Source organism: Misgurnus anguillicaudatus, chromosome 14 (assembly GCF_027580225.2).
Source record: "Misgurnus anguillicaudatus chromosome 14, ASM2758022v2, whole genome shotgun sequence".
NCBI lineage: Eukaryota > Metazoa > Chordata > Actinopteri > Cypriniformes > Cobitidae > Misgurnus > Misgurnus anguillicaudatus.
The window spans coordinates 18,810,863-18,837,345 of NC_073350.2; the positions used below are offsets into that span (position 1 = coordinate 18,810,863).

The window sequence follows — 26,483 nt, forward strand, 5'->3', positions numbered from 1 at the left end:
GCTCGGAACCCTTCCCTACCTCCAAAGAAAATTGCTCAAAAAAATGGAAAAACAGTCAAAAAAAGCCAAAAACTCCACTTTACCCCTTACCACCAAAACAAGATGGATTTTGATGTCAGTGATTGCCACATTTGTATTTTTTTAAACGAAACTAACAATCTCACATAAAAATATACTGTATTCTTCAATATTACTATAGTATATAGTGGAAAATTATAGTATACACTACAGTATTATAATAATTATGGCACTTTGTTAATACTTTAAAACGTTTTTGCAACAGTTTGCATCTTGATAAAAGGCCATCACAATCTTCTTTACAGCATCCTGTATGCAATTAACTAGTGATTTGATTAACTGTAGTACACTGTAATGTACTTTAATATTTACTAAGGTTTAAAATCCCTATAGCATAGGAATTTGAATACAGTCTCCTATAGTAAATGATGATAGTGATATTCAGAGATGAAAAGTCATTGCCTGTGAAGAATGTAGACTGCATATAAAATATCAGCTGCAGCCAGTTTTAGTACAACGCAGCAGACACGCACGATAAACAGTATAGCGTCTGGTTTCGACTATGAAGTGTACCGGCAGTGCAGCTCACTGTATGTCTTTAAGTACTGTAGTACGCTGCGGTAGGAGGAGTTGTAGCGCTTGTGACGCCGCCAGCGGAGCCGCGGTGCTGAGCTGAACAGCGCCTGTCCACCTGCAGTAGGGCGCAAGACCAACCGGGACAATAATCTCTCGCATCCTTCAGCGCTTCAAGCACATATCACAGGAATTATCGCCAACATTTGTGAATAACACACATCTGCCTCGTCCGCGTGCGTGATGGCAAAAATGAAATCGGGCTTCGCGATTGTTGTGGCGTGTGCCTTAGTTGTGGGCGCATCTTTGGTAAGACTCATTTCATTTGCAAACATTTGGAAAGCGTTAGTGCTTGAGATGTGAAACGCATTACTGCGGCGGTGTTGCAATACTATAATACACTTTAATTTGTGCGCGCGCTTATATATAGTGGCGCATTGGATGTTAAATGTCTTTTTAGGGATTTAAGTAACGCTTTTATGACACTTCTGTAACTTGTGTCGCTTAGTAAGAGGATAAAGCAGTCAAGTGCATGAGTTTATTTGAAACACTGGTCGTGTATCAGTAAGCTGCAGTGCTGTGGTGCCCGCTTGCAGCTGCACTTTTAACACATTGCAGTGGATGCGGCGATGCCTGTGGGATGCGAGTATATACGAGCAAGCAACACATTATCTTTTCGGTCCTTGCTGTAGCAATATGTGATTATTTTAATGCATGATAATTGCCTATTAACGTATTGAATATGTATTATTGCCATTGTGAATGAAACACGTGAAAGATGCAACTGTAATATGAATATGCTACGAGAAAAGAAAATGAATAAAGTCGTACGATGAGTTACATTTGGGGATTATGAAGCACTTTGTATTTTAGAAACAATTCAAGTACAGTCACACACCCACCCACAAGAAAATAAAGTCTGATGGGGCTGGGATGTTGAGTAAATATAAGTTCAAGAAATAAGACTCATCACACATATTGTTGTTGGATGTGGCACATATTGACATTTTGTTTGATGACTCATTCAGAATAAAATCTGTAGCTATAGAGCTGTATTCACATGGTGGGCAGAGGCAGCTGAGCTTCAGAAAGTAACCGTATCACAGCTCTCTGACTAATGTGATCTGTAGGGATGCTTTGACAGACTGTTCCTCTGTGCATATATGAAAGGGCTCATTGTGGCAGCTCTTTTGTTGTCTTGATTTTTCAGGTTCATAGTCGTCTTTGCTTCGGTGCTGAAGTAGGTGGTGAGAATAGAGAAAGAAAAAACACAGAAAGAGGAGGAGAGAGAGAGAGAGAGAGAGAGAGAGAGAGAGAGAGAGAGAGAGACCCCTTAAGGCAACCTTTCAGTTTAAAAACTATGAGGCCTGAGCTTGAACCCCGAATCATTTTAGTAAAACTCACCACACTGAGTCTGGGTTAACCTGAATATGACCCACTGTCTAATTATGCTAAATCTCTATGGTGGTGAGCACTCTCCATTGATGCGTACACACGCACACACTGGGTCACTATCCTAAAATAGATGCCACTGTAATGGGCACAATTTCTCTACTGATTCGCATGGCAGGTCTCCAGCACACCCATCTTTTCTGTGCACTTCCTGTCGTCCTTATTCCCGTTTCTGCCTTGATTTATTTTAATCATCCGAAAGTCTAATTTAGCTCTTATTAAATTTTTAGAAACGCTCTTATGTCCACCATTGTAATGGAAGAATTCAGGACACTGGAATTAAATCACAGATTGGCTGCTTTTGATTACTGTAAAAGTGGTGGTTTTGCGTAGCATCTCTACTACGTAGTGGTTTACAGAGCTGTACATATCTCTCTGCTCCGAGAGTTTGCCTCCATACGGTATTTATATCGGTTTCGATAACCTTGAATAAGAACCACTACCCTGTGGTCACAAATCAATTTGCCTAACCACTTCCCCTCTCCTGTGTCTTCATAGCCAATAATGTCTGTCTTTCTCAGGGGAGTCACGGAAACGCTCAGACCATCGCTCCGTGCCGACCAGGTTTCTCCCAGAGCTTCTACACCGTGTTTGTCCCCAGGGGTGTGCTGCGAGGCCAGAACATTCACAAAGGTAAGAGCTTACAGTGCGTTGCGAGATTCAGCTGCTGTGTGTTTATCTGCGTGTGAGGAGCTTTTGCAACAGGTTTGTGCGTGATTGTAAATATTTGTCACTTTTCATCCTCTCTTTCCTGCTGTGCGTGTAGGCTATGTAATGGTGTTGGAAATAATTATATGTTGATAATTATGTGCAATTATTCGCAAATGGAAGATAAAGGACAAGTGGTGAAAAGGTTTCTTCGGGTTTTAAAGGGATAGTTCACACAAAAAATGAACATTTTGTAATCATTAATCTCATGTTGTTTCAAACCTGTATGAGTTTTCTTATTCTGTTCAACACAAAACACAAAGATACTTTGATGAATAATGGTAAGCAGGGTTTCACGCAGAAAATTAGTTAGTTAAGGTGGTAGGGTTGGCGCTGGTGGGTGGGGCCGAGGGCGTGGCAATCAAAGGGGTGGGGCGTATGCGTCATGATGAAAATTAAAATATTTTAATAAAATATTTATTTTTAAAACACTCAAATAAAACTTAATTTTTAAGAAACTATGACAAAAAATGAACACATACTAGATTATTAATGAATTTAATGTTTTACCTCTAACGGGAATAGCTGCGTGATGAAGTAAAACTAAAGGGTTAATAAACACAAAACTGTTGTAGGACGTCTGGCGAACGTAGATAGCGCAAAAATTGTAAAAACGGATTACTTCCCACTATTAATTACATTGTCTTAAAGGAGTGTAACTACTGTAGCATGTAAATAATGCAAAAAAATAAAGTGAGCAAGAGCGCCCAACAATTATATCTAATCAACAAGCACGTGAAACCCTAGTAGGTTGCTCAAACAACAAAATCACCAGCTAACTTACTTTAAAATTGCAAGAACTAAAACTTATACAATAACAGGCTTAAATAACCCAAAAACTTCAGTCCAATTACAGTTCTCATGGACATGCATTTTATCAACTGGCTATCCTCCAGACATGACGGACCACGTCTTTATCTCATTTCGACCGTGTGGCGCAGACGCGCTTACGGTGTCAAGCGCGTCTGCGCTATTCTCAGAGATGGCTAGTTATCCTCCAGACAGTGACGGTCCGGACCACGTCTTTCTCATTTCGGCTGTGTGGCGCGAGTCCCTGCTCGCGGTGTTATGCGCGTAGGCGCTATTCTCCGAGATGCACTTGAGGGCCTTTTGTGCAAAATTTGAGCAAATTTTTTTTTTTGGACGATGTAGTTAAGGCGGTAGGGTTTCCAAGCTTAGGTGGGCCGCCTTAACTGAAATATGCTGCGGGAAACCCTGGTAAGCACACAGTTGACGGAACGCATTGACTTTCATAGTACAAAAAACAAATTGGTACCATCAACTGTGCCATCATTTATCAAAATATCTCCTTTTGTGTTCAACGAATAAAGAAACTCATACAGGTTTAAAACAACATGAGGGTTAATGATGCCATAATTTTTTATTTTTGGGTGAACTATCCCTTTAATTCAAACATTATGAATTCTTCAAAACGTATTGTCATGCCGTCACCGCATACGGTATGATTGCTCAAAAAGTGTTAACGGCGTTAATGCTTACAAAACCAGTTTCAGCCGGCTACCTGCAAAAGCATAACGGATGCAAAATAAGCACAGTGCAGAATAACAAGCACATATGAAACTATTAGAAAGGAGGAGATGAGTCGCAGATATGCCGACGTTTCGAATGTTGACAGAACACACATGACCCGTAATGCAATTAGAACTTATATAAAACACATAATTCTTTGCGAATGCAATTTTCAAGCTCTCCGAAGCACCAGGTGACAAATTTAAAAGAAATATATCCACGCCGGGCTGAAAACAATGCCTGTGAAAAGCTTCCTGTCTTCTAGGTGGTTTTAATAAGCGTGTGCACGTTCCAAACCATCGCACAGAGAGCTACAGTTGGCACATGGATCTGTTAATGAAACACAGAAGCTGGCGTTTTTATTCGTATTTTCCATATGCATATTATTCAGCTGTAGTTTTGTTATCGGGAAATTCTTGGGTGGATGATAAAAAACATACGTAAATATATATAAAAAAAACAAATAATGTAAATTTAATAGAAAGTTCAGTGGCACGACTGGCCACTGGAGGTTTATTTAAATCTTCTATTCAACTCCTGCTGAGTCTTTGCCTTTTTGAAAAAGCTTTAAGGTTTTTATTTAAAGCTCCGCTTTGTCCTGCATGTAATACAGTTTCTCTATTCTTTCCCACTTCTTTTCAGACAAGATTTTTATTCTGACGCTTTTCATTGCTATTGTGTATGCGTTACGCAGGGATATGCTTTATCTGTGGAATTTGTTTTGCTGTTATGGTGGAAGAAAAAAAAAATTGGACTTGCAAAAACAAATCATAGAAGAAAATGGCACATTGATTTGATCAATTACCTGTTTTTCCAGCACATACAACCTCGGATTGAGCATAGCTGTTTTCTGTGTAATCAATGGTTTTATTCACACATGAATGCAGTTATGTTGAGGTCTGTGAATGCAGATGTCTTTCAGCTCTGTGGCTTTGTGTACGTCTCGGTGGTAGTTGGAAGTTTCCCACTGATCTAGCATTCTTGTCAAATATCACTTCACAGTAATTACAGAAATTGTTTATAGATTAGACATAAATGGTGACTGATTTAAAAAAAAACTGTTGTATTTTTTAAACGACTCAAAGCCAAGCTTTTAGGTGGCTTTGACTCCAACCGGTGGACGAGGTGCATTGTAAAGGCACTGACATGACAGATGTGTTGTCACACAGTATGCATTTGCGTGCATGCCCAAATGCTCACACGCAAGTCAATCATTTTGTTTACTCAAGGAGTTAGATATGAGCGTTTTGCTCAGATTGACTCCTGAGCCTGTACCCACAATATCCAATACTACCCAGCCACCTTTGCTTCAATATCCAGTAGTGCACTCTTCATTTTAAAAACATGCTTACACCAGCACAACTTGGCAGCACTTGGGTGTATATCGCTATGCTGCAGTATAAGCCCTTATGGTGAGTGATTAATGTACAGTCGGTAGCCTGGAGGAAGGGTGATGTGTTCCAGAGAACCGTAGTAATCGGGGAGTGGGGTCGCTTTTCAGGGATGTTAATGATAACCGCCTTCTGTAACCCAAAACCGTCATAGGGGAGAGTAATGGGCGGGCTGGTGCACTCGGTCGCTACAGTCAAGTTGAGAAAGTCTAGTGTAAATTTAACCGACATCCCATAATTGTAAACACTGGCCTCAAGAATGTTAATAATAACGATTTGGATGGGAAGCTTCGAATTCTCCGGAGTGGTGAGATTTTTACTCACCGAGCAAAATTGAGAGTTTTAGGTTCCGCTTGAGTTGTCTCCATAACTATTTAATATGGCTGTGGTGCATCGGGGTGAAAGTGAGTGATTCATCTCATTTCTCTAGGTACTGCTTAGCATTGGTCTCTAAAGCTTGCCCATCCGGACTGAATTAGATATGACTACTCTTTTATGGTCAGAGCGGTCAGGAGATGTTGCGATGAAGTTTGCTGATTCGGTGTAATTGCACGAGTGAATGGTTGTGGTTGTTTTTTGTTCGTCCAAAGATGTGTTTTTGAATCATAGCAAAGTTTGGATATGTCGACAGCCATTTATGCCCATCATCTTTTAACGCTCATGACCACTTTTTTGAATTACGAGCCTATTAAAAACATGGCCCTCCAAAGGAGTCGATTAAAGTAGTAATATTTCAGCTATCCAACATTTTTAATATCTTTACACAGTAAAAACAGACAACGTGAGTCCCTTCGGGCACTGTGCCTCACTAGGCTTGATTCATCTTTCTTTACTTAAAATGTATGAAGATTTATCATTTATACTGACAAAATATAAATGCCGGGGTTGTCGCACATTCAGTTGGCTCAAGAGCATATGAAAGACGCCCACATACCCGCCGCTAATACTGTAGGTATGGTAAACATTTCTGTTTTATGTGATTGAATTTCAGATGCTGAATGTTAAGATTCGTATTGGATGTAACGTAGAGTGATGATGTTGTCGAGGTGATTTTGCTTGGGGGGAAATTATATTTTATTGGTGTTTTTGTGTTTTATTGAATCGCGTCATGTCTTCGGGCATTTATGCAAATGTTTATAGGCATATAAGCTCATACCTAAATGCCGTGTGTCTTGCTGTGTTGTGCATGTGACCCTGCCTGTGAAAACCCTTTACTGTTATTTACAGGTTTTTACATAAAATCATCCTACTTGATGTAAAAAAAAATTATGTGAAAAAATAACCTTGATATCTTTAATATTGACTGAGTAAGACGATGTAAAAATCGAAATTAAAGGAAAATCAATTATTGAAATCAACTTCGATGCTCCTAATCTCAAAATTAAATGATGAGACTTTAGCCTGGATTTCTCAGACACCAGGGTCACATGTGTATTTATACTGTATAAGAAACGTACAAATATGTTTAGCGAGGTCCAAAAGACTGAACTGACACTGAAAAATGTCAAATAAATCTTTGGTGTCCCCAGAGTACGTATGTGAAGTTTAAGGTTAAAATACCATATAGATAATTTATTATAGCATGTTAAAATTGCCACTTGAAGATTTGAGCCAAAATGTGCCGTTTTGGGTGTGTCCTTTAAAATGCAAATGAGCTGATCTCTGCACTAAATGGCAGTGTTGTGGTTGGATAGTGCAGATTAATGGGTGGAATTATCCCCTTCTGACATCACAAAGGGGAGGCAAATTTCAATGACCTATTTTTTCACATGTATGCACTGCAGTGAATAGTTTACCAAAACTAAGTTACTGGGTCGATCTTTTTCACATTTTCTAGGTTGATACAAGCACTGGGGACCCAATTATAGCACTTAAATATGAAAAGTCAGATTTTCATGATATGTCCCCTTTAAAATGTCATTTAAATCTGAAAAATTTGCAAATAAGAAAAAGTTGAAAACATTTTAGGTCACTTTTCAAATAAGCAAATTTGCGACACCATGCTAGTTTAGATTGTATTTTTTCCATCGAAGCAGAACATGACGCTGGAATAACATGAATCATCAGGTATTGCACAAGCTTGTAGTTCATGACAGCTCGAGTGCAGGCTGTCATTACAGCCAAAGATAGACATACCAGACACTACCCAACTTTTCACTCAAAATGCTATAATGTGACTGGAAAAATGTTTGAAATGAAAAAGCAAAATTGGACTTTTGAACCCCCATTATATGCATTTACATAAATAAACCAGGATATGTGATAGAAAACAGTATGAAAGCATGTTGTCAGTGAAACGCATTTAAACGTTGGCCCTTTTCAGAGCAGAAACCCAGCTGGGAAAAATATCCCATGAAAACGGATATTCCACTGATTGCACATTGTAGTGTGAACCATCATCTTGGACTAAGAGCAGGATCAGGCACTTTGAAGTCAAAGACGACGTTGGAGAAAGAGGAATGACAGGTAGACGCTCACACACTGCAGAACAATCTAATGCAGTTACCTCTGAATGCCGCACTGAATGGAGGCTGTCAAAACGCGTGAGCCGTGAACTTCAGCGCATAACCCTTTTAATATCCGACGCTGTGCTGGTGGGAACTGGAAGTCATTCGAGTTGGCCGCCGGTTCAAAGGCAACCATTTGTCATCTTAATTACTAGTGCTTATGCAAAGTCATTTGACTTCTCTGACAGATTTGTGCCTGCTTGCATTTCCTAGATATTCCGAGCGCTCTATTCTATCATCGATAAAGTCCTCACTTGTGGTATTTTTTTACTTCGCAAAATATGCCCATTCCACAAGGACGACCATTAAATCACAACAGCACCAGCGTCTTACAGCAGTTTTATGAAAAAGCTAGGACTCCACCTGTGAGATGGAGACGCTCAGCGCATGGACTCCCGAGTTCTCCCTCTGCGCTCCAGTCGTGTCTTGAAGTTTACCTCATTATCCAGCAAACACATTGCTCTCCATACTTTATGCTGTGCTGTGGAGCCTCTCATGGATACAGACATTCACAGACTCTCATTAGGATGGTACTGCACGAGCCCTTTGTGTGTCCTCACAGTCACAAACAGAACAGGGTTAAAAGTTTATTATAAAACAGATTCAAGCTCTGAATTCAGATTGGATGAGCCAATTTGAAAGTTGTGAGCAAATAAATGATGTACTACCGTATAAGCACATAATGTGACTACACATCATTTGGACCCCATAATGCTCAAGGCTATAGAGAATAAGGCTTTTTTCTGTCTCCTTTGCATTTTTACACTAACATTATCCATTTTATATTATGTATATGTAGCTGAAAGACCTGTCATAGACAACTTCCATTGTGACAACTTACCCTGTATAATGTGACAACATGCCCCACTGTTGGGTCAGCGTGTGTTTGGTAAACTGTATTGGCAAAAATTGTGAGCATGTTCAAAAACTAGAGTCGGCTATTTAAAGGGGCACTCCAATTTTTTGGATACATGCTCATTTTCCAGCTCCCCGGGAGTTTAACATTTGATTTTTGTTGTTTTGGAGTCCATTCAGGCGATCTCCGGATCTGGCGGTGCCACTTTTAGCATAGCTTAGCACAATGCATTGAATCTGATTGGACCATTGGCATCAGGCTAAAAAAAGGAGTTTCGATATTTTTCCTATTTGGAGCTTGGCTCTTCTGTAGTTGCATCGTGTAGTGGGATCGACGGAAAATTGAAAGTTGTGATTTTCCAGGCAGATATGGCTAGGAACTATACTCTTATTCTGGCGTAATAATCAAGGACTTTGCTACCGTAACATGGCTTCAGCAGGCGCGTTGATATTACGCAGTGCCCGAAAATTGTCCCCTGCTATTAAACGTTACTGGTCCTTGATTGTTCGCCGGAGTGGAAGTATAGTTCCTAGCCATACAGCCTAGAAAATCACAACTTTTAATTTTCCGTCGGTCTAAGTACACGATGTAACTACAGAAGAGTCAAGTTTTAAATAGGAAAAATATAAAACTTTTTTTGTTATTTTTGAGCGCGATGCTAACGGTCTAATCAGATTCAATGGATTATGCTAAGCTATGCTAAAAGTGGTACGGCCAGACCTGGAGATCAGCTGAATGGATTCCAAAATGGTAAAAATCAAGTTTTTAACTCTAGGGGAGCTGGAAAATGAGCCTATTTTTTAAAAAGTGGAGTGTTAGATCTCACAGCTATACTGAACTGTCCCACTTGATGGAGGATTTGTTACTACTGTTATTAATAAATAAAGTTCATGGGAATTCTATTTGCAATGCTTTAATACATCTCATACAAACATTTTTATTTCTTCATGTTTTCTGCTATACTTCTTTGGTAATTTATTGTAAAATAGCAGCTTACCGAAGCTTACATCTTTTGAATTCTCAATAAGCAGCTTAGTGATTTGCACATAAACAGCAATTGACATTCCTATTTATCTATTCTGTATCGCTCTAGGATGTTAAATGCTTTACATGCCTGAAGAAAACAAGATCTGGGCTTTCTCTCAGTTGTAAAAGTAATATTCGCTGCATTGTATGACGCTATTCGCCTGATTTACTTTTCCATCACATTTCCATCTAGTTTTTTGCACACAGTAAATAGTGTGTGTAGTTTATCATTCTGTAGTAAAAGTATATTTGTGAAAATAAAAATATCACTCATAATGTGCAATAACAGACAAAATCCACAACACAAGCCATAAAAGTTTAAATGTCAACTATCCCGTTAAAGAGAAACCCCCAAAATATTGGTTTGTGTAGATCAACCCTTACATCTTTATTTGGGTCCCCGGTGTCTGTCTCTCTTTTTCTCTCTCCTGTCTTATTGTCTCTTTCCACCATTCACCTAACAGTTCTTAATTAAGTTTTTTTTTATATGAAACCATGGCTCTATGTCTACTTGAATATAAATCAAATTGGATTTTCTTCTTAAAGCAAGACTTTTCACTGCTGGCTGTGTGTATACTATTAGCCAGCCCTGGTACAGCAAAGCATTTCTCATTTGCATTGACTCCGTCACTAAGAGTTATATTCAAATCAAACACATTGAGGTGCGGATGCTTTGGTTCTTTAAGGGCATTAACCTTCGATTCGGTACTGGAAATGGGTTCTGCTTCTGTGGGAAGGCCTTGAGCAGACCGCCTCTGAAAAGAGAAACATTGTCGGCTAATTCATTCTGATTTTCATTATTTTTAGTTGAATACTTTATTTTGATAAAGTTTTCTATTCATTATATAACACTGTGAATCGCTGAGGTAGACAAGGACATGCAGATTCAAAAGCGAAAAAATTGTCACATGGATATGTACTCACCGGTCAGCTTGACATACTGTATGTAATTTATACCTAAAATATCATATACTTAACCCTTGTGCATTGTTCCAATTCACTACCCTTTCATGTTGTTAGTGGCTAAAAGGGCCCCTAAATTAAACTTCTGTAAAAAATTTATCAGATGAATATTTTTTTCAATTTCTTTTCGCATAATTCTGTTAATCAATCTCAGTACTGATCAAAACTACCAAATGTTTACAAAAATTTCATGATTTTAACTCTTTAATTGGCAAGTTCATAAGTGATGTCACTGATTTGAGGGGAAAAAACACACAATTACTGATTTTCAATATAAAAAGTGATTGTGGACTGGATTTATTTCACCTTTTTCAGGGTTAATGGTGCCACATGAATATAAACAGTAAAGATGACAAATTTTACCTCTTTGCAAAAGGAACAATCAAGAATGCATGATTATATAGTGTCATGGCTTTGCAATCAAAAAATGTTGTTATAATGGAAGTCAATGGGGTGAAAATGGCCACAAACCATAAATGAGCGAGAAAAAAATTAAATCTGATATTGCACAAAAACTAAAAAAGCATCAAAGTCAATGTTTTTACTAATCTTTTAAGAGGTAAAAGAAAATCCAGTCCAGAATCACTTTTTCTATTGAAAATCGCTCATTTTGTGTGTGTTTTCCAAATCAGTGACAATTTGGCAATTAAAGAGTTAAAATCGTGGACTTTTTGTAAACATTTGGTAGTTTTGATCAATACAAAATTTGATTAACAGATTTATGCAAAAAATGTGGAAAAGAATTATACATTTACAGCAGTTTAATTTATTGGCCATTTTTGGCCACTAACAACATGAAAGGGTAGTAAATTTGCCCACGGTATATTGTTGAGTTTTTGAAAAATTTCAATGCATTTTCTTAAAATATGTGTAAATATAAGATTTGTCACCAAAAATCATTCCATTTGCTGAAACACAGAAAAAGTTGTGGCCAAATTAAGACAAAAATGGCCCAAACAAAACATAAGGGTTAAATAGTGTCATTGTCACCCATTTCCAAGTAATTAAACACAAAAGACAATTTCTTCACACACAGCATTGGTTCTGACCTGTTTTTTTGCTGATCTTGATATAATTGGCAATGATCATCATCAGCTGTTCATACCAGGAACAGTGTCCGATAGCCGATGTCCAATAGTGGGGAAAATGTGCTTTTGTCTGCCAATACTACACAGTACATTGATGCATCCCTATTAAAAATGGTAATCGAAAACAAACAAATGTCTGTGGTTACACACATGTACGCAGGGTCTCATTGGACCATCGTAATGTTCCATGACGCTGACCTCCCTGTATTCTTAATTCCCTACCGTGCCCTTAGGTTCTGTTTTAATTACTTCTTCCATTGACACGGCGAGTTTATTTTAAGGACCAAATACTAAAAAAATGCCCCGAGGAAAGCAAACATGATTCAGCCTACAGAGTCTTGTGATTTGGCAGCAATCTGAGCAGGTTATATTAAAAAGAAATAGTACTGAGAGGAGGTAGCGATTTCTCCCGGTGTGTGAAGATCTGGGAGTGGCTGGGGGGGATGAAGAAGAAAACGGAAGTGAGGGATGTTAATTATATTCATAACGTGCAGTTTTAGTTTATCCTCATCTGCTCCCTCTCTCTTTCGGAGACTTGCAGACAGCAACACTTCAAGTCCTGAGGCTGTCTTAAAGAGATTCTGTCGAGCAGAGAGAGAACAAGCTGTGGTCAGAGACCGTCGGACATGAATTTAGTCTGTTTATTTATATAAATGCAGGGTTCCCGAGGTGAGGAAAATACAAGCAGATGAACAGAAAACCAGTGGGTGTTGCTGAGGGTATTTGGCATACGTCTTATGAATTTAAATCACGTAAAGGGTCTCTTTGCAGATCTGACAGTTTGGTTGCTTTGGGTATCTTCGGGGTTGCTTACAGTGTTTGCTGCATTTCGGAATTGATTGCCAATGACCAGAGAATTCAGAAGCATCCCTCCATTCAGCGAGTGATTATCTTAAATGGTGAAATTAAAGGATTACAAACTGGCCCAGTAATCCAGCTGTCAATCCATAGACTTTTTAAGAAGAAGGAGGATAAGGAGAAAGAGCGGGAGGGTTGAGAACCAGAGATGTTTTGAGGAGAGGATTAAATAGCGGCCACATGCTTGCACATGCCATTATGTTAGTCTCTGATTTACTAAATTAAAGTGTGGGTAACTTATTTTTTTACATTAATGCATTTAGCTGGCGCTGTTATCCAAAGTGGCTTAGAGCGCATTCAAGGACTGTGTTCCCTTGAAATCGAACCCATGATGCGCTGTTAATGCAATACTTTAACAGCATGTAACTGCACAAACACATACAAATTAGTGCTGTGCACGGAGTAAATCACAATCTCACAGATCCGTTCTGAAGATGCTGCAGGCTACTAATATGGAAAACTTTACTTCTACAGCTGTGTTGTGAATTTGCCACAGCGCTTCTTGCTTCCTTTATTCGCTATGAAACCTTGTTTAATGGTAAATAATACTGTCTTGTTTACTGCCTTTTCGATGCGCTTTTGGGGACCGTGAAATATTTTTCCAGGCCAGTTAAATCGTAGGGTAATAAATCTGTCTGTAACGAGAACGCTAACAATAGAAATATCATACAGTAGACGTAACATAAATCCAAGGTATTTGATTATTGATTCAATCCAAGCCATTGTTTACACTTCTCGAGTCAGACATTGTGTCATTGCTTTTCCTTTTTGAGACTCGACTTCATACCGTGTTTGTCTTTTCATTGATTTTTGGTTATTAAACCATTTATATTGTGCACAATGGGAAGGTCTCTCTTGTATATTAGGAATATCATCACAAACTGGCAGACTTTCTTAAATCCTGAAGCTGCTTTGGGAACTCGAAGAAGCCGAAGAAAAATCAATAGAAATTTCCACTCGGCTGCAAGTTCATCATGGTCACCCAGTTATAGCATCGATCGCATCTTCAAAAGAACCTTTGTAGTTTTGTTTATATGTTGATACATACGTCTTTTTAAATATTAACTCTTTACTTTGAAAAGTAAAACGTTGAAGGACAAGGAGATGGTAGAAGGTAAAGAGGCTGTGATGCAAAAAGTTGAGAATTCAAGGTCTGTGTGTAGCTAAACTCAAAAAGCTCCCTTGGACGTGGTCCGTGAATGCAAATTAGATTATCAAAAATATCTACTGAAAAGCCTTTAAATTCAAGTGAAGCCTTTGTATACATTTTCCACAGGCCCACAACAAGCTCTTCACAATCGCCCAACTGTTGTGGTCGGTAACCGAAAGACATTCGGCAACTCGTAGGTTCAGCACTTTTGCGCTGATAAAGAGCTTGGCCATTTGTGGGTAAAAATTATGTTCGCAAAGGCACTATTCAAATTTGGTCCCACACATTTTGAATTCTGCATGCGTGTACAATATTCATTATCACCAAATGCAGCAGTTTCATATTATAAAAAAAGTAAACATCACCAACAGACGCTAGGCTGATATTCATTTATTGGTTTATTTATTTATTCAAATCATGAATGCTGTTTACAACAGATAATTTGGAGGTTAGGTATGAGACCTGCATGTGAACGAAAAGTTCATAATGTTATGTTTGGCCATTGTGCTGGATGTGATAATTCTCAAACGAGCACAAACAAACCCATTTCTGCTCCCTCAGTCACAGCTGCACTTGTATTTGTATAGTCTGGATTTTAAATAACCTCGTAACATTTGGTTTGCCTGATATGCATGAATGTGCACTTCAAATGCAATTTTACATTTTTAAACTGGTGCTGGCAGTAATTCATCAAAACCCCCTCTTATGAAATGCCAACTCTTCGGTATAATATGTTAAGTAAGCTGTATATACCGAGAGAGTTAAGTACTGGGCCCTCGTAGGAAGTAACTGAAAAAAAGGGTGAGACATACTGTGGTGCTGAATAGATTTAATTTATGAAATGAATCAGCTTTTTTTCTACATTAAAGGTGCTTTAAATGAATGACTGAATGTTTCTAAGGCCACCTGGTAAACCTTGAGTCAGGGTGCTAGGATTGGTAATGTTCTTGGTCATTGTAAGTTTTCAGGCTGCAGGTACATTCGACAGTGGAAGTGACATTGGTGCTGTAAAGTCTAATTATCGCTGTGGCCATGTACTGCAAGATTCTTGTTATGGCAGCAATGTGGTGAAATTAAAATGGCTTGAATTCACTTTCTGAATAGCCAAACATACACCTCGAATTCTCTACATTTAGCTTCTGGAATAAAATGATTACATGCAGACCCTTACAAAAATTAACCATTGGTTTTACTGCACTTACAACGACAAAAAAAACATGGTTATAGTTAAACTATGATTACTGTCAGAAAAAAATAGCCAAAAATGGTCTTAAGCTGTCACTGGGACAGTACCAATGTCCTTATATGTACCATGTAGGTACTGATATCTATACATTTGGTACCAATTTGTACCTCTGAGGTACTAATATGAACTACTTTTTAAAAATATTTTTTCTGACAGTGTGTAATAGAAACATGGTTTTGCCAATGGTAATCAATATGCCAATTTTTTTTTACAAAAAAGCATGGTTAATTTTTTTAAGGGCAAGTACACTTTAGGGACAGTAACTTTTAACTCTTTCCCCGCCAGCGTTTTTTTTTAAAGTTGCCAGTCAGCCTTCCAGAAAATGTTCTTCTTTAAATATATAAACCTACAATATATCAAATGAAATAACAGACCATCTGCTTTCAAACAAAATGTTTAATCTACCTTTATTTGTTCTCTTTACATCACCTCTCAAATATGGGTACCATATTTCAGGACTATAAGTTGCTCAAAAATGCATTTTGAATAGAAAAAAAAACATATAAAAATCACACTGAACTATACGTCGCGTAATTTAGAAAATTATTTCACAAAATCTCAGCTGAAGAACAGACATTTAATCTGGAAAGGCAAGTTATTCAACTAAACAATAGCACAAAACAGCAGGCTGAATAGGTGTCTGTACATGTTAAAGTAACATAAACAGTTATTTACACGATACACTATAGCATACAGAACATACCTGTATATATTTTTGTACCATATGTACCTTTAACCTCCTAAGACCCAAGCTTTGGTTTGTCTTTTTTTAGATTTCTACCAGCTATTTTAGGGTTAGGAAGAAGCAATAAGTATAATAACCATATATTTTTCAAACATAATTGGCCATGTTTGTGTACAACAGATTCCAGTTACACAGAATTAAGTATTATGGTGCAAACAAAAAAAATCATCCAGGTCTTAGGGGGTTAAGGTGTACTTTATGCCCCAGTGACCGCATTTGTACCTTGTTTTCTGAGAATATAGCTTGTTCAATCATAAGAGGAGGTGTGTGCGCACAGTACAGAATCGACATTATACCGCTAAATATTTTAAGTGTTTTATAGGTCTGCCACCAGAAACATTTAATGGGTCATTAAATAATACAGCTGTACAATTTGAATCCAGCAGACCACAGATGGCGTTGCTGCTCGTTTAGTAGTGTTTATATCATTAATAATAAGAATTTGTGATTTTGTGAATGAAATTGTCAACGTTAATAAAATCCACCTGTTCGGTAAGAAGCTCCTTTAAGCGCTGTCGCTTATATAGGCGTGTACACAACGCGCACAGATGTTCAGGCACGTGTGTGTATACACTACAGTACAGTTATACAAAGGCACACACAGCTCCTGTGAATGTGTGCGGTTAAACTCGCTCCTGCATCATTCTGTGATCTCAAGAGAAATGCATATCACAGCTGTAGCAGTGGGAAGCTTGTATATTCCCTCCAAACATTAGTTTTGGGAAATACCTGGATTTTCTCTGCCGCCACCTACGGAGATACAGAATGGAAGGTTCAATTTACTGCTTTGAAGTTGCAGTGCCAGAAACTACACAAACGCACTGTCACTGGACCCTGGAAGTGTGATAACGTTGAAGAAAATGCCATGGGCTGGTACAAATCAAACAGATGAAAAGTCTGGGAGTTACTTAGTGGTTTCGTGGCCCTTGGCCTTTGGATCTGATTTGCATTTCCTATTCTCTCTCTATCAGTCTTTTTTATACATATCTGTGTTTTTCAAATCACAAACATAATTCCAATTTGACATCAGATCATACAGTTGCCCCCAGCGCAATACTTTTAACACTCCCTTAGCAGCAATGCAACATGCTTAACTATGCGCAGACATGGATGTTGACTCAAGAATCACGAGCACATCACCTATTTAAAGAGCACTATGGAGTCTGTGCCCCGGGGATTACGCAGCTGTCTCATGTCTTTGTGAAAGAATAATTGTTTTTTCTCTAATTACGAACGTGAGATGTGGCTGCTGGTGTGGTTATCTGCAGCTGCCATCCCTTCATTCTTGTTGGCACCTTTCTTGCTGAAAATATGATTTTCTGCCATCTGGATTTGGAGGTTTATGCTGATGAAACCAAGTTGCTCAAGTGGAATTGAAAACGCTTGTTGTAAACTTCTCAGTAAAACTGAAGTCAAACGGAAAAGAGTAGTTGCTTTTTGGTAAGTGATTTGTAAGGAACCTTTAGGGATAAATTCACTAATCAGTTGTAAAGAAAGATTTCACCTGCTGTTTAGTTTAACCAGATCATAAATGCGGTAAAATAGATTTAAGCATTTACTGTAAATGAGCATTTGAGCATTTATTGTAATTTTTCAGCTCAAAGCATTTAAATTAGACTTCTTATCATAATTTACATTGTAAATAAATATTGTAAAGCAGTTTTTTACCAACATTTTAAAGAGCTACCCTAAAAAAAGATTACACAACCTATATAAATCTCTCTCTCAGACTCTGTGGGCCGGTGAACATGTATAAAGTTATTGTTGAATTGTCAACTATATTGTTGTATCATTTAAACTTCCTAATTTGCATCTGTCGCTGGACACCTGAAGCTGACGCAAGCTGCGAGACTCACAGGTAAACAAGCGTGTTGAGTCGAGAGCACCATCTGCTTATGCAGAGCGAGTGCCGTTCAACGACAGCAAGTTACTAAAACAGGAAGGCGGTGTCGGCGATCACTAATGGTTGATTTATATGTTCTCATTAGTGGTGAAAACGTTTACCAAACGTGTATGCGGCAGAAGCGGTTAATTATTTTAGTAACATGTTCCTTAAATTATCCTGCCGACCCATGTTTTAATTTTTTGGCGCAACCCAGGGTTTGAAAACCACTGCTGTAAAGGACTGGCATAGGACCATAGGTCTGTGTGAGATGGTAATCTGTGGTATTAGACCAATTCACACTTCATTTTATATATATATAAACACACATATATATATATATTAAACCACATTTAAACATGCAGAGAATGTAAATGTGCAAATACCAAAAATCTAATGCAAATAAAAGAGTAGCAACCGAGTTAAAAAAAAATAATTACACTAAAATTATGGATTATGGCAATGATTCTGTTGATTTTAAATCTATTATAAATTGTTCCTTACAAAACTCCTGTTGACTTGGGGGAATGAATGCTGTGCTGATACCACCCACAAACAATGAATTTTATTAAAAAGAGATGTATGTGTACATACACTCACCTAAAGGCTTATTAGGAACACCTGTTTAATTTCTCATTGGTGTAATGGTGTGGGGAATGTTTTCTTGGCACACTTTTGGCCCCTTAATGTCAATTGGGCATTTTTTAAATGCCATGGCTTACCTGAGCATTGTTTCTGATCATGTCCATCCCTTTATGACCACCATGTACCCATCCTCTGATGGCTACTTGCAGCAGAATAATGCACCATGTCACAAAGCTCAAATCATTTCAAATTAGTTTCTTGAACATGACAATGAGTTCACTGTACTAAAATGGCCCCCACCAGATCTCAACCCAATAGAGCATCTTTGGCATGTGGTGGAACGGGAGCTTTGTGCCCTGGATGTGCATCCCACAAATCTCTATCAACTGCAACATGCTATCCTATCAATATGGGCCAACATTTCTAAAGAACGCTTTCAGCACCTTGTTGAATCAATGCCACATAGAATTAAAGCAGTTCTGAAGGTGAAAGGGGGTCAAACACAGTATTAGTATGGTGTTCCTAATAATCCTTTAGGTGAGTGTATGTGATGCTGTCTGTAAAGTCTCATAATCTAATTTTGATATTAGGAGAATCAAAGTTTATTTTCAGTCACTGAGTTCACATTGATTTCACAAAAAATGATGATGAAATGATGAAGAAGAGCGTTAAAAGTGTCCGTATATTCAGATTATAGTAAATGACACTTTTTGCTTTTGAAACAGGTGATGCAGGTGTCTAGATCACAGAGCTGATGTTGTACAGTCCCTGTAAAATATGTCAGATCACAGCAGTCGGCTTCATCCTTCACAGCATAACAATCAGAACCCAAAAAGATCTGGGAATTGCGCTGTGTAAATTGCATTCAGTTATAATTTTGGCCTCGCTTGTTCAGATTTTTGTCATTTATTTTGTGCTGGTCAGTGCATGCAAAAATAAACGATATATGCGGGCACAGTTCGATCTTCGCAACCTTTCCCTTAAGTTTTCTTCTGTCTGCCCTTTACAAGGCTTAAGTCCGATTTTTTACCTACAGTGATGTGATTCAGGACGTGTCCTCTAGATTTTGCCATTTCTTGATAAAATGCACATAACCAAAATGCAGCCCTATTTTAAAACTTCATACGTTTTGTATTTACAGTAAATACTTTTACAGCCGCATTGTCTCTGACCTTTGACTTTTGTTTACTAGCAAGGCTGCATGCTAGCGCCCGGAGTCTTTCACATGTCACCAGCACAAACCCCTGTCAAAGTGATAGTTATGGCCCTTGGGGTCTTTACATCAGTGACAACTGACAGAGAAGTTGAGACGGACAAAGTGTCAAGAAAAGCCAGACCCTGCGAGGCCAGGCGTGCTTTTCAAAAGGACACAGAGACTACAGGTGTCAAAGTACATCCGTGCAATCGGATAACACCTCTTAGTATTCCGCATTACCTCTTAAACTGATTTATAATATGGTCCCACCCATTATAAGACTACCGACCAAAGCATATACAGTATGGGTACTTTTTAGATTTAGATGCCACATTAAGGTGTACACAAATAGCTTTAACGGTTCATTCGTGACTTAATGCATGGGAACAATGCATTGATGCAGTGCCAGATAAAAACTTGAAGATACAATATAGGATATGCGTTAAACACAATCTGCTATAGTATCGATAATCTATACTAATAGTAGGTGGCAGTAAGTAAAGTATTTACAGTGCAGACCTCCATTAAAAAGAATAAGACCAATGCACTTTGAAGCTGACACTTAAGAGTACAACTGTCTGCAATAACAGTGATTCATGTATATGCTCCCATTAATGCTGTAAATGTTTATCATAGTACTTAAATGATTGTTTGGGTGACATGAATAAACACATAATGTGTTTTAAAAGACCATTTGTACAGCTGTTTGTGTGAGTGAAACCCGATTATCCAACACGTCTTAATATCAGTGGCAGCTGGTGATGTCACTGCTTGTTTTGAAAATCACAAATATGTGATGTGGTAGATGGCAGCTTTAAAGCGCATTTGCTTATCATCACATTGTTCCAAAACTATTCATAAATATCAGCTGACGTCACTCACATGTCAAACTTGTCTTCCGCCATTTTGAGTACCTGAAGTGGTCGCAAAAGAACTAGAAGCTATGCCTTCAATGTGTTGTGAGCATCAAAATCGCTTTTTTACAACACTAAGAAGGCTCGACACAACATGATACTTTGCTTGAAGTATCACCTGTGTCTCTACACGTGAACTTGAGCATTGAGAACATTGTTTGTGTACACAGAGTTTACTAAAAAGAAGGTTTTTAACAACTGACTTTGGTTGTTGTGGTGTCCGCTCGCCGCCATTTTGCCAGTCAAGATGTATCGATCTTCGAATGCGACGTAAGGAGAGAGGAGAGTAAAGATGGATAGCTCCTAAAGCAAAGTTCCATATAAATGCACGGATAATTCGTTGTTTTGTCGCAAGTGAAAAACAATATCGACCTTCTAGTTGAAAAAGGAGCCTCATATAAGATTCATTCATTCACATTCGGAGATTGATTCTTTATGTCTGGCAAAGATGGCGAGTGGACACCATAACAGCTAAAGTCAGTTGTTCAAAACCTTTCTTTTTAGTAAACTCTGTGTACACAAACAATGTTCTCAATGCTCACGTTCATGTGTAGAGATCCAGGTGATACTTCAAGCAAAGTTTCATGTTGTTTCGTGCCTTCTTAGTGTCGTAAAAATAGTGGTAGTTCGGTAGCAGCTGGAAGAACGCATCAGGGATCGAGTAGGCATCACACCAAACCCAAGATATCTTTTTTTAAAGCAGCGTTTCTTTTCATGACAGTCGAGGTGCGAAATGTTGTCTTTCGTAGCCATTTCCTGTATCCGTAAGAATCATAGACAGTAAAAGATAAGAAGTCCGCAAAACGTAACAAGCTAGCCAATGCTTGTAAGTAGCCTACTGGTACTCGGTAGGTACTCAAGATGGCGGCAGGCATATGAAATGACGTAAAAGGTCACATGACTGATATTCATCAATAATACTTTCTGTTGAATTAAAAGATTTTTGTGAGTAACACGATGTAATTAAGACACAAAACAAAAAAAACAAAGAGCACTAAATAGTCAGAATGACTTGTGCTATCCAAATCTTTTAAAGCTATATGATGGCTTTGGTGAAAGAATGACAAAAATTGTTTACTAAAAATCTTTCCCTTTGCCATAAATTTAAAATCTCATTCATGCATGCGCATATTTTACCTCGACACATCAGGTTCGGTTACGACGTGACATGTGAAAACCGTAAGAACCCAGAGTTGAGGGCCATGGCGGATGGGTGCGATTTGCATGTATTACATTATGTCTCTTCTTCTGGGGGGACTCACGTTTGATCCCTTCACGCCAAAACCTATTTAGATTATATAAACATACTAACAGTAATTTGTTATGTATGAAACAAAGAGAGTTCAACTTAATACCTGGAAGAATCAATTTGTCACCTGTAGTCCTTTGTTTGTTTGATTTGAAAGGTACAGATAAGATCTGAATCTTATGAAGTCTGATGATTCTGAGTTTGAATTCCTAGTTTTGTTTATTTGCACTAACTGTATGTTAATGGTTATATTGTATTAGTGTATTAGTTTGATCTGTGTAATATCTGTTTGCTTTTACTTTAAGGAGAAGCACATATTTTATATGGTTATGAGAAAATAAAGCCTTATCCTCTATCCATGAGTTTGACAAATCCCTGTACACTGTATTTCAGGGCATACGTACTGTAACAGAAAGACAGGTGTAAATTCCCTAAATCCCTAAGACATCACTATAAAGCCAAGGATGCTGGCCTTTTCTGAGATGTTGAAAACATGACAGATATTATCTTTTTCTGTGCAGTTTTTATAGTGAGACACACACAAAAAACGTTTTATTATTCATAACCAATCATACAGTGACAAAATGACATATGAATTACTTTTTAATTTCTTTTTGTAAGTGATTTGTTCACTTGTTATGCAAACTTCCAAGACCGCATGAAATGTTTTTATGAGCAGTTTTCTTTCCTGTGTTTGTGTATTTCTTAAAGATTAGTCAATTTTCTTAATAAAAAAAATTCAGATAATACTCATCACAATGTCATCCAAAATGTTAATGTCTTTCTTTGTTCAGTCGAGAAGAAATTATGTTTTTTGAGGAAAACATTACAGGATTTTTCTCATTTTAACAGACTTTAATGGACCCCAATACTTAACAGTTTTAATGCAGTTTAATATTGCAGTTTCAACGCAGCTTCAAAGGACTCTAAACAATCCCAAACGAGGCATAAGGGTCTTATATAGGTAAACAATTGTCATTTTTTGGCAAGAAAAATAAAAAATATGCACTTTTAATCAACAACTTATGCCCTTATGCCTAGTTTGGGATCGTTTAGAGTCCTTTGAAACTGCTATTTTAAACTGCATTAAACTGTTAAGTGTTGGGGTCCATTAAAGTCCATTAAAATGAGAAAAATCCTGAAATGTTTTCCTCAAAAAACATAATTTCTTCTCGACTGAACAAAGAAAGACATCAACATTTTGGATGACATGGTGATGAGTAAATTATCTGGATTTTTTTTTTAAGAAAATTGACTTATCCTTTAATGAATCAGGAATGTGGGCTGGGACATGTCAGAAGGTTCCCGCTTATTTCTCAGCCGATAGCCTTTAGTTTTATATAACTGTGGAGCACGTCTGGCTACTTGCCACTGCCAGTCCGACCAGGTGGTAGGCATAGAGACGTTTTCATTTTACAGGGTATTTTATTGTGGGGTAATGTGTGTAGTAAAAGATGTCATCATCAGTATTTTGTCCAATTTCCAATATGGGAAAGCCGGTAAAATTTAATTTAGTCCAATTTTGGAGTATGTTAGCATGTAGACGATCTTGTTAATCATAGATGATTAATCATAGATGATAGATCATCGTTAGCCTTGGGGTCTCTTTGTCTTTTTAAATTTCTATCTGCATTTATGTATTTTTTCTCTGTGTCTGTATCTCAGTCTTATCTAGCAATCTTCCAGTGTTCATGTCCATTGTTAGAGCTCCTATCCCCAAGAATTACATTACAAATGTGATAAACCTATAATTAAGTACTGACAAAACTACACAGCGTCCAACTCCACAACCACATCACCATCCAAACAATGTCGAAGACGTGTCTAGCGTACTAAAACAATTGTTTTCACACACTGTATGATTGTGGCTTAGTTTGTTAAAATGACTTTATTAACTCTATGAGATTTCATTAGCTATTGCCACTCTGCTTCCGGCAGTGTCGCGTTTGGTTCATTTGGTGAAATGCTCGGTCAACAAAAGCAACATCAGGGTTTAAATACACCCATTTCTTAGGAGACAATTATACTGCTAAGTGCTATTAGGGCTAATTCCAAGCACTCTTAATGTCTCTCTTAATGAGATGTTACTTTGCGAACATTTTGCAGTGATATTTACCAAGTCTGGTTTTTGTAATTCTAAAAAGCAACACAAAATGATTCAGTCTGCTTATAAAAACAAATGCAAGGCACAAATTATTCCATCTCAGGATTCATAAGAAATAAAGAAGCGCTAATCCAGGGTAAATGTGCCGAAATGCTTTGCCATTTTTAATATAAAAAAATAACCATCAGGGATAAACATTGAGGGGTCCTGAAGTGCAGGACGAGATGTGATGTTCTCGCCCAGCAAGTCAAGGCCGTTGCGGCGTGGTCTGACAGAGCCGTTTATCACGCTGTCCTCTGGTGATGGATCTTAGATTGGTTCACTTGGCTTGTATTAGCTTCAAGGAGGCTAAGGGGCTGTCTTACAAGCACACGCAGAAACCTGCACGAATATAGACTGGCACACGTGTGGGATTGAGCATATGCTTACAAGATTGCAAAACATATTGAACTGTAGGTTTTTTTAAGGCACATTCACATGCTACACCGCACGAGCACATTAACATGGACACACAAGGATTGTGTTTTTAATGTCAGTGGCCAAATCCTATTTAACGGTAAGTGAACAAGCACAATGGAACCAATGTTTAGCCCAGTAAAACCATTAGATCTATCAGCGTCCAGTTTGATAACTCTTTGAACTTCCTATCCTTATGTTTGCAAGCTATTTCAGGTTATGTGGAAAATGTAGCTGTAAAAAAAATCTACCTCCATGTGCTACTTGGAGTCTAGAGGAAAAAATATGTCACAAAAAAGTCCCTATGACCCAGGGCGTTCATAAATATTAATGAACATATGCCCCTTCAAGAAAAAGCATATGGCTTATCCCCGTACATACATTATGGATTGCTATGTTGAAAACTAAGGGTATACAATATATAGACTCATATATGTTGCATCTTATTTTTAATGTGGAACAGGACATAGAGCGCAACAGTAGGTTTCAGGCTCATTTGTTTTGCCCATAGGGAAATGGTTTTTTGGCAATACCATACAAATCTTTCAGGACAGACCTACCACGAACTCCAAGAGTGTTAATCAATGGCATAAGCTACTGTGGCAGCCAGAAGTCAGCATGAATACACTGAGTCACAAATACCTTACTGAGGTATTACTAATGAATACCGTGGACAGCTTTACCAATCAGAGAAGCCCTATTACCATCGAAACTGTGGCTATTAAGAACAAACTACCTACCTACTTACCTAACTACATACATTAACTAACATAAACAAACAATAAACAATCGTTTTTTAACATGTATTAGTTCTCGATTATGTTATTTAATAGTGATGCGTGGGTCAATGTATAAACAACCCGCATCCGACTGACGTTTTGAACTGACCCGCCTGCTTCCTGGCCCGCATTTTTTTTTAAATAGTAATTGTTTAATATAGTTAATTGACATCTTTATTTCAAATGTCCCGACCGACCGTGACCTGAATATCATTAAAAATATTTTTGGATGACTCGTAACCGTGGGTAACCACAGACACTCATTTTGGATCAACCCGCGCATCTCTGATATTAGTGTATGTTGTATTAATTAATGTTAAAGGAATAGTCTACTCATTTTAAATATTAAAATATGTTATTACCTTAACTAAGAACTGTTGAATCATCCCTCTGTCATCTGTGTGTGTGCACGTAAGCGCTGGAGCGCGCCGCGACGCTACGATAGCGCTTTTCTAAGCGGATTTAAAAGAGTAACTATATTTTATGGCGTAATAGCACTTTTGGGAGTACTTCGACTCGCCTGAAAAGTCCGCTCCCCTTCTCACTCTCATAATGGGAGAGGGAGGGTGTTACTGCGCCGAGTCGAAGTACTCCCAAAAGTGCTATTACGCCATAAATTATATTTACTCTTTTAAATCCTATTAGAAAAGCTCTTTGTTTTATTTTGTACCACCAAACTTGCTAGTATAAATACTCGTCTTAAATATGAAAAACTTTTATGTGTTTGGTCACTTCTAACTTTATCTCTAAATGGTACCATTGAATGAATGGGGCTAAGCTAAATGCTATCGTAGCGTCGCAGCGCGCTCCAGCGCTTGCGTGCGCGCACACAGATGGGGGAGGGATGATTCAACGGTTCTTGGTTGGGGTAATAACATATTTTAGTATTGAAAATGAGTAGACTATTCCTTTAACAACGCTTGATTTTATACATGTATTAGTGAATGTTGAAATTAATATGAACTATTAATAAATTAAAGATTAATAAACGCTGTAGAAATATGATTTATTGGTATAGTTAATGTTATCTAATGCATCAACTGCTGTAACAAATATAACCTTTCTGTGAAGTGTTGCCATATATACTGTATATACAGTACATACTAATTATAAAAAAATTGCAATACATTTTATATATTTTTTATTTTTATAATAAATGAATTTAAAGTTGCAATGTGTAGATTTTAGTGCCATCTAGCAGTGAGATT

The 26,483-nt window shown here is 37.8% G+C and overlaps 1 protein-coding gene across 2 annotated transcripts in view; it reads left to right on the forward strand.

The window, feature by feature from the left end:
- Positions 1-640: 640 nt before the first annotated feature.
- cdh4 (cadherin 4, type 1, R-cadherin (retinal)) overlaps positions 641-26,483 on the forward strand; it is a 294,301-nt gene continuing 268,458 nt past the window's right edge. The window contains exons 1-2 of one of the 2 annotated variants that reach the window (XM_055183497.2): positions 641-900; positions 2,565-2,676. In XM_055183497.2, coding sequence (XP_055039472.2) covers positions 835-900; positions 2,565-2,676 — 178 coding nt within the window. In that variant the 5' untranslated portion in view covers positions 641-834. Of the gene's footprint in view, positions 901-2,564; positions 2,677-26,483 lie in introns of those variants that run through there. The other variant, XM_055183500.2, reaches the window with a different exon arrangement.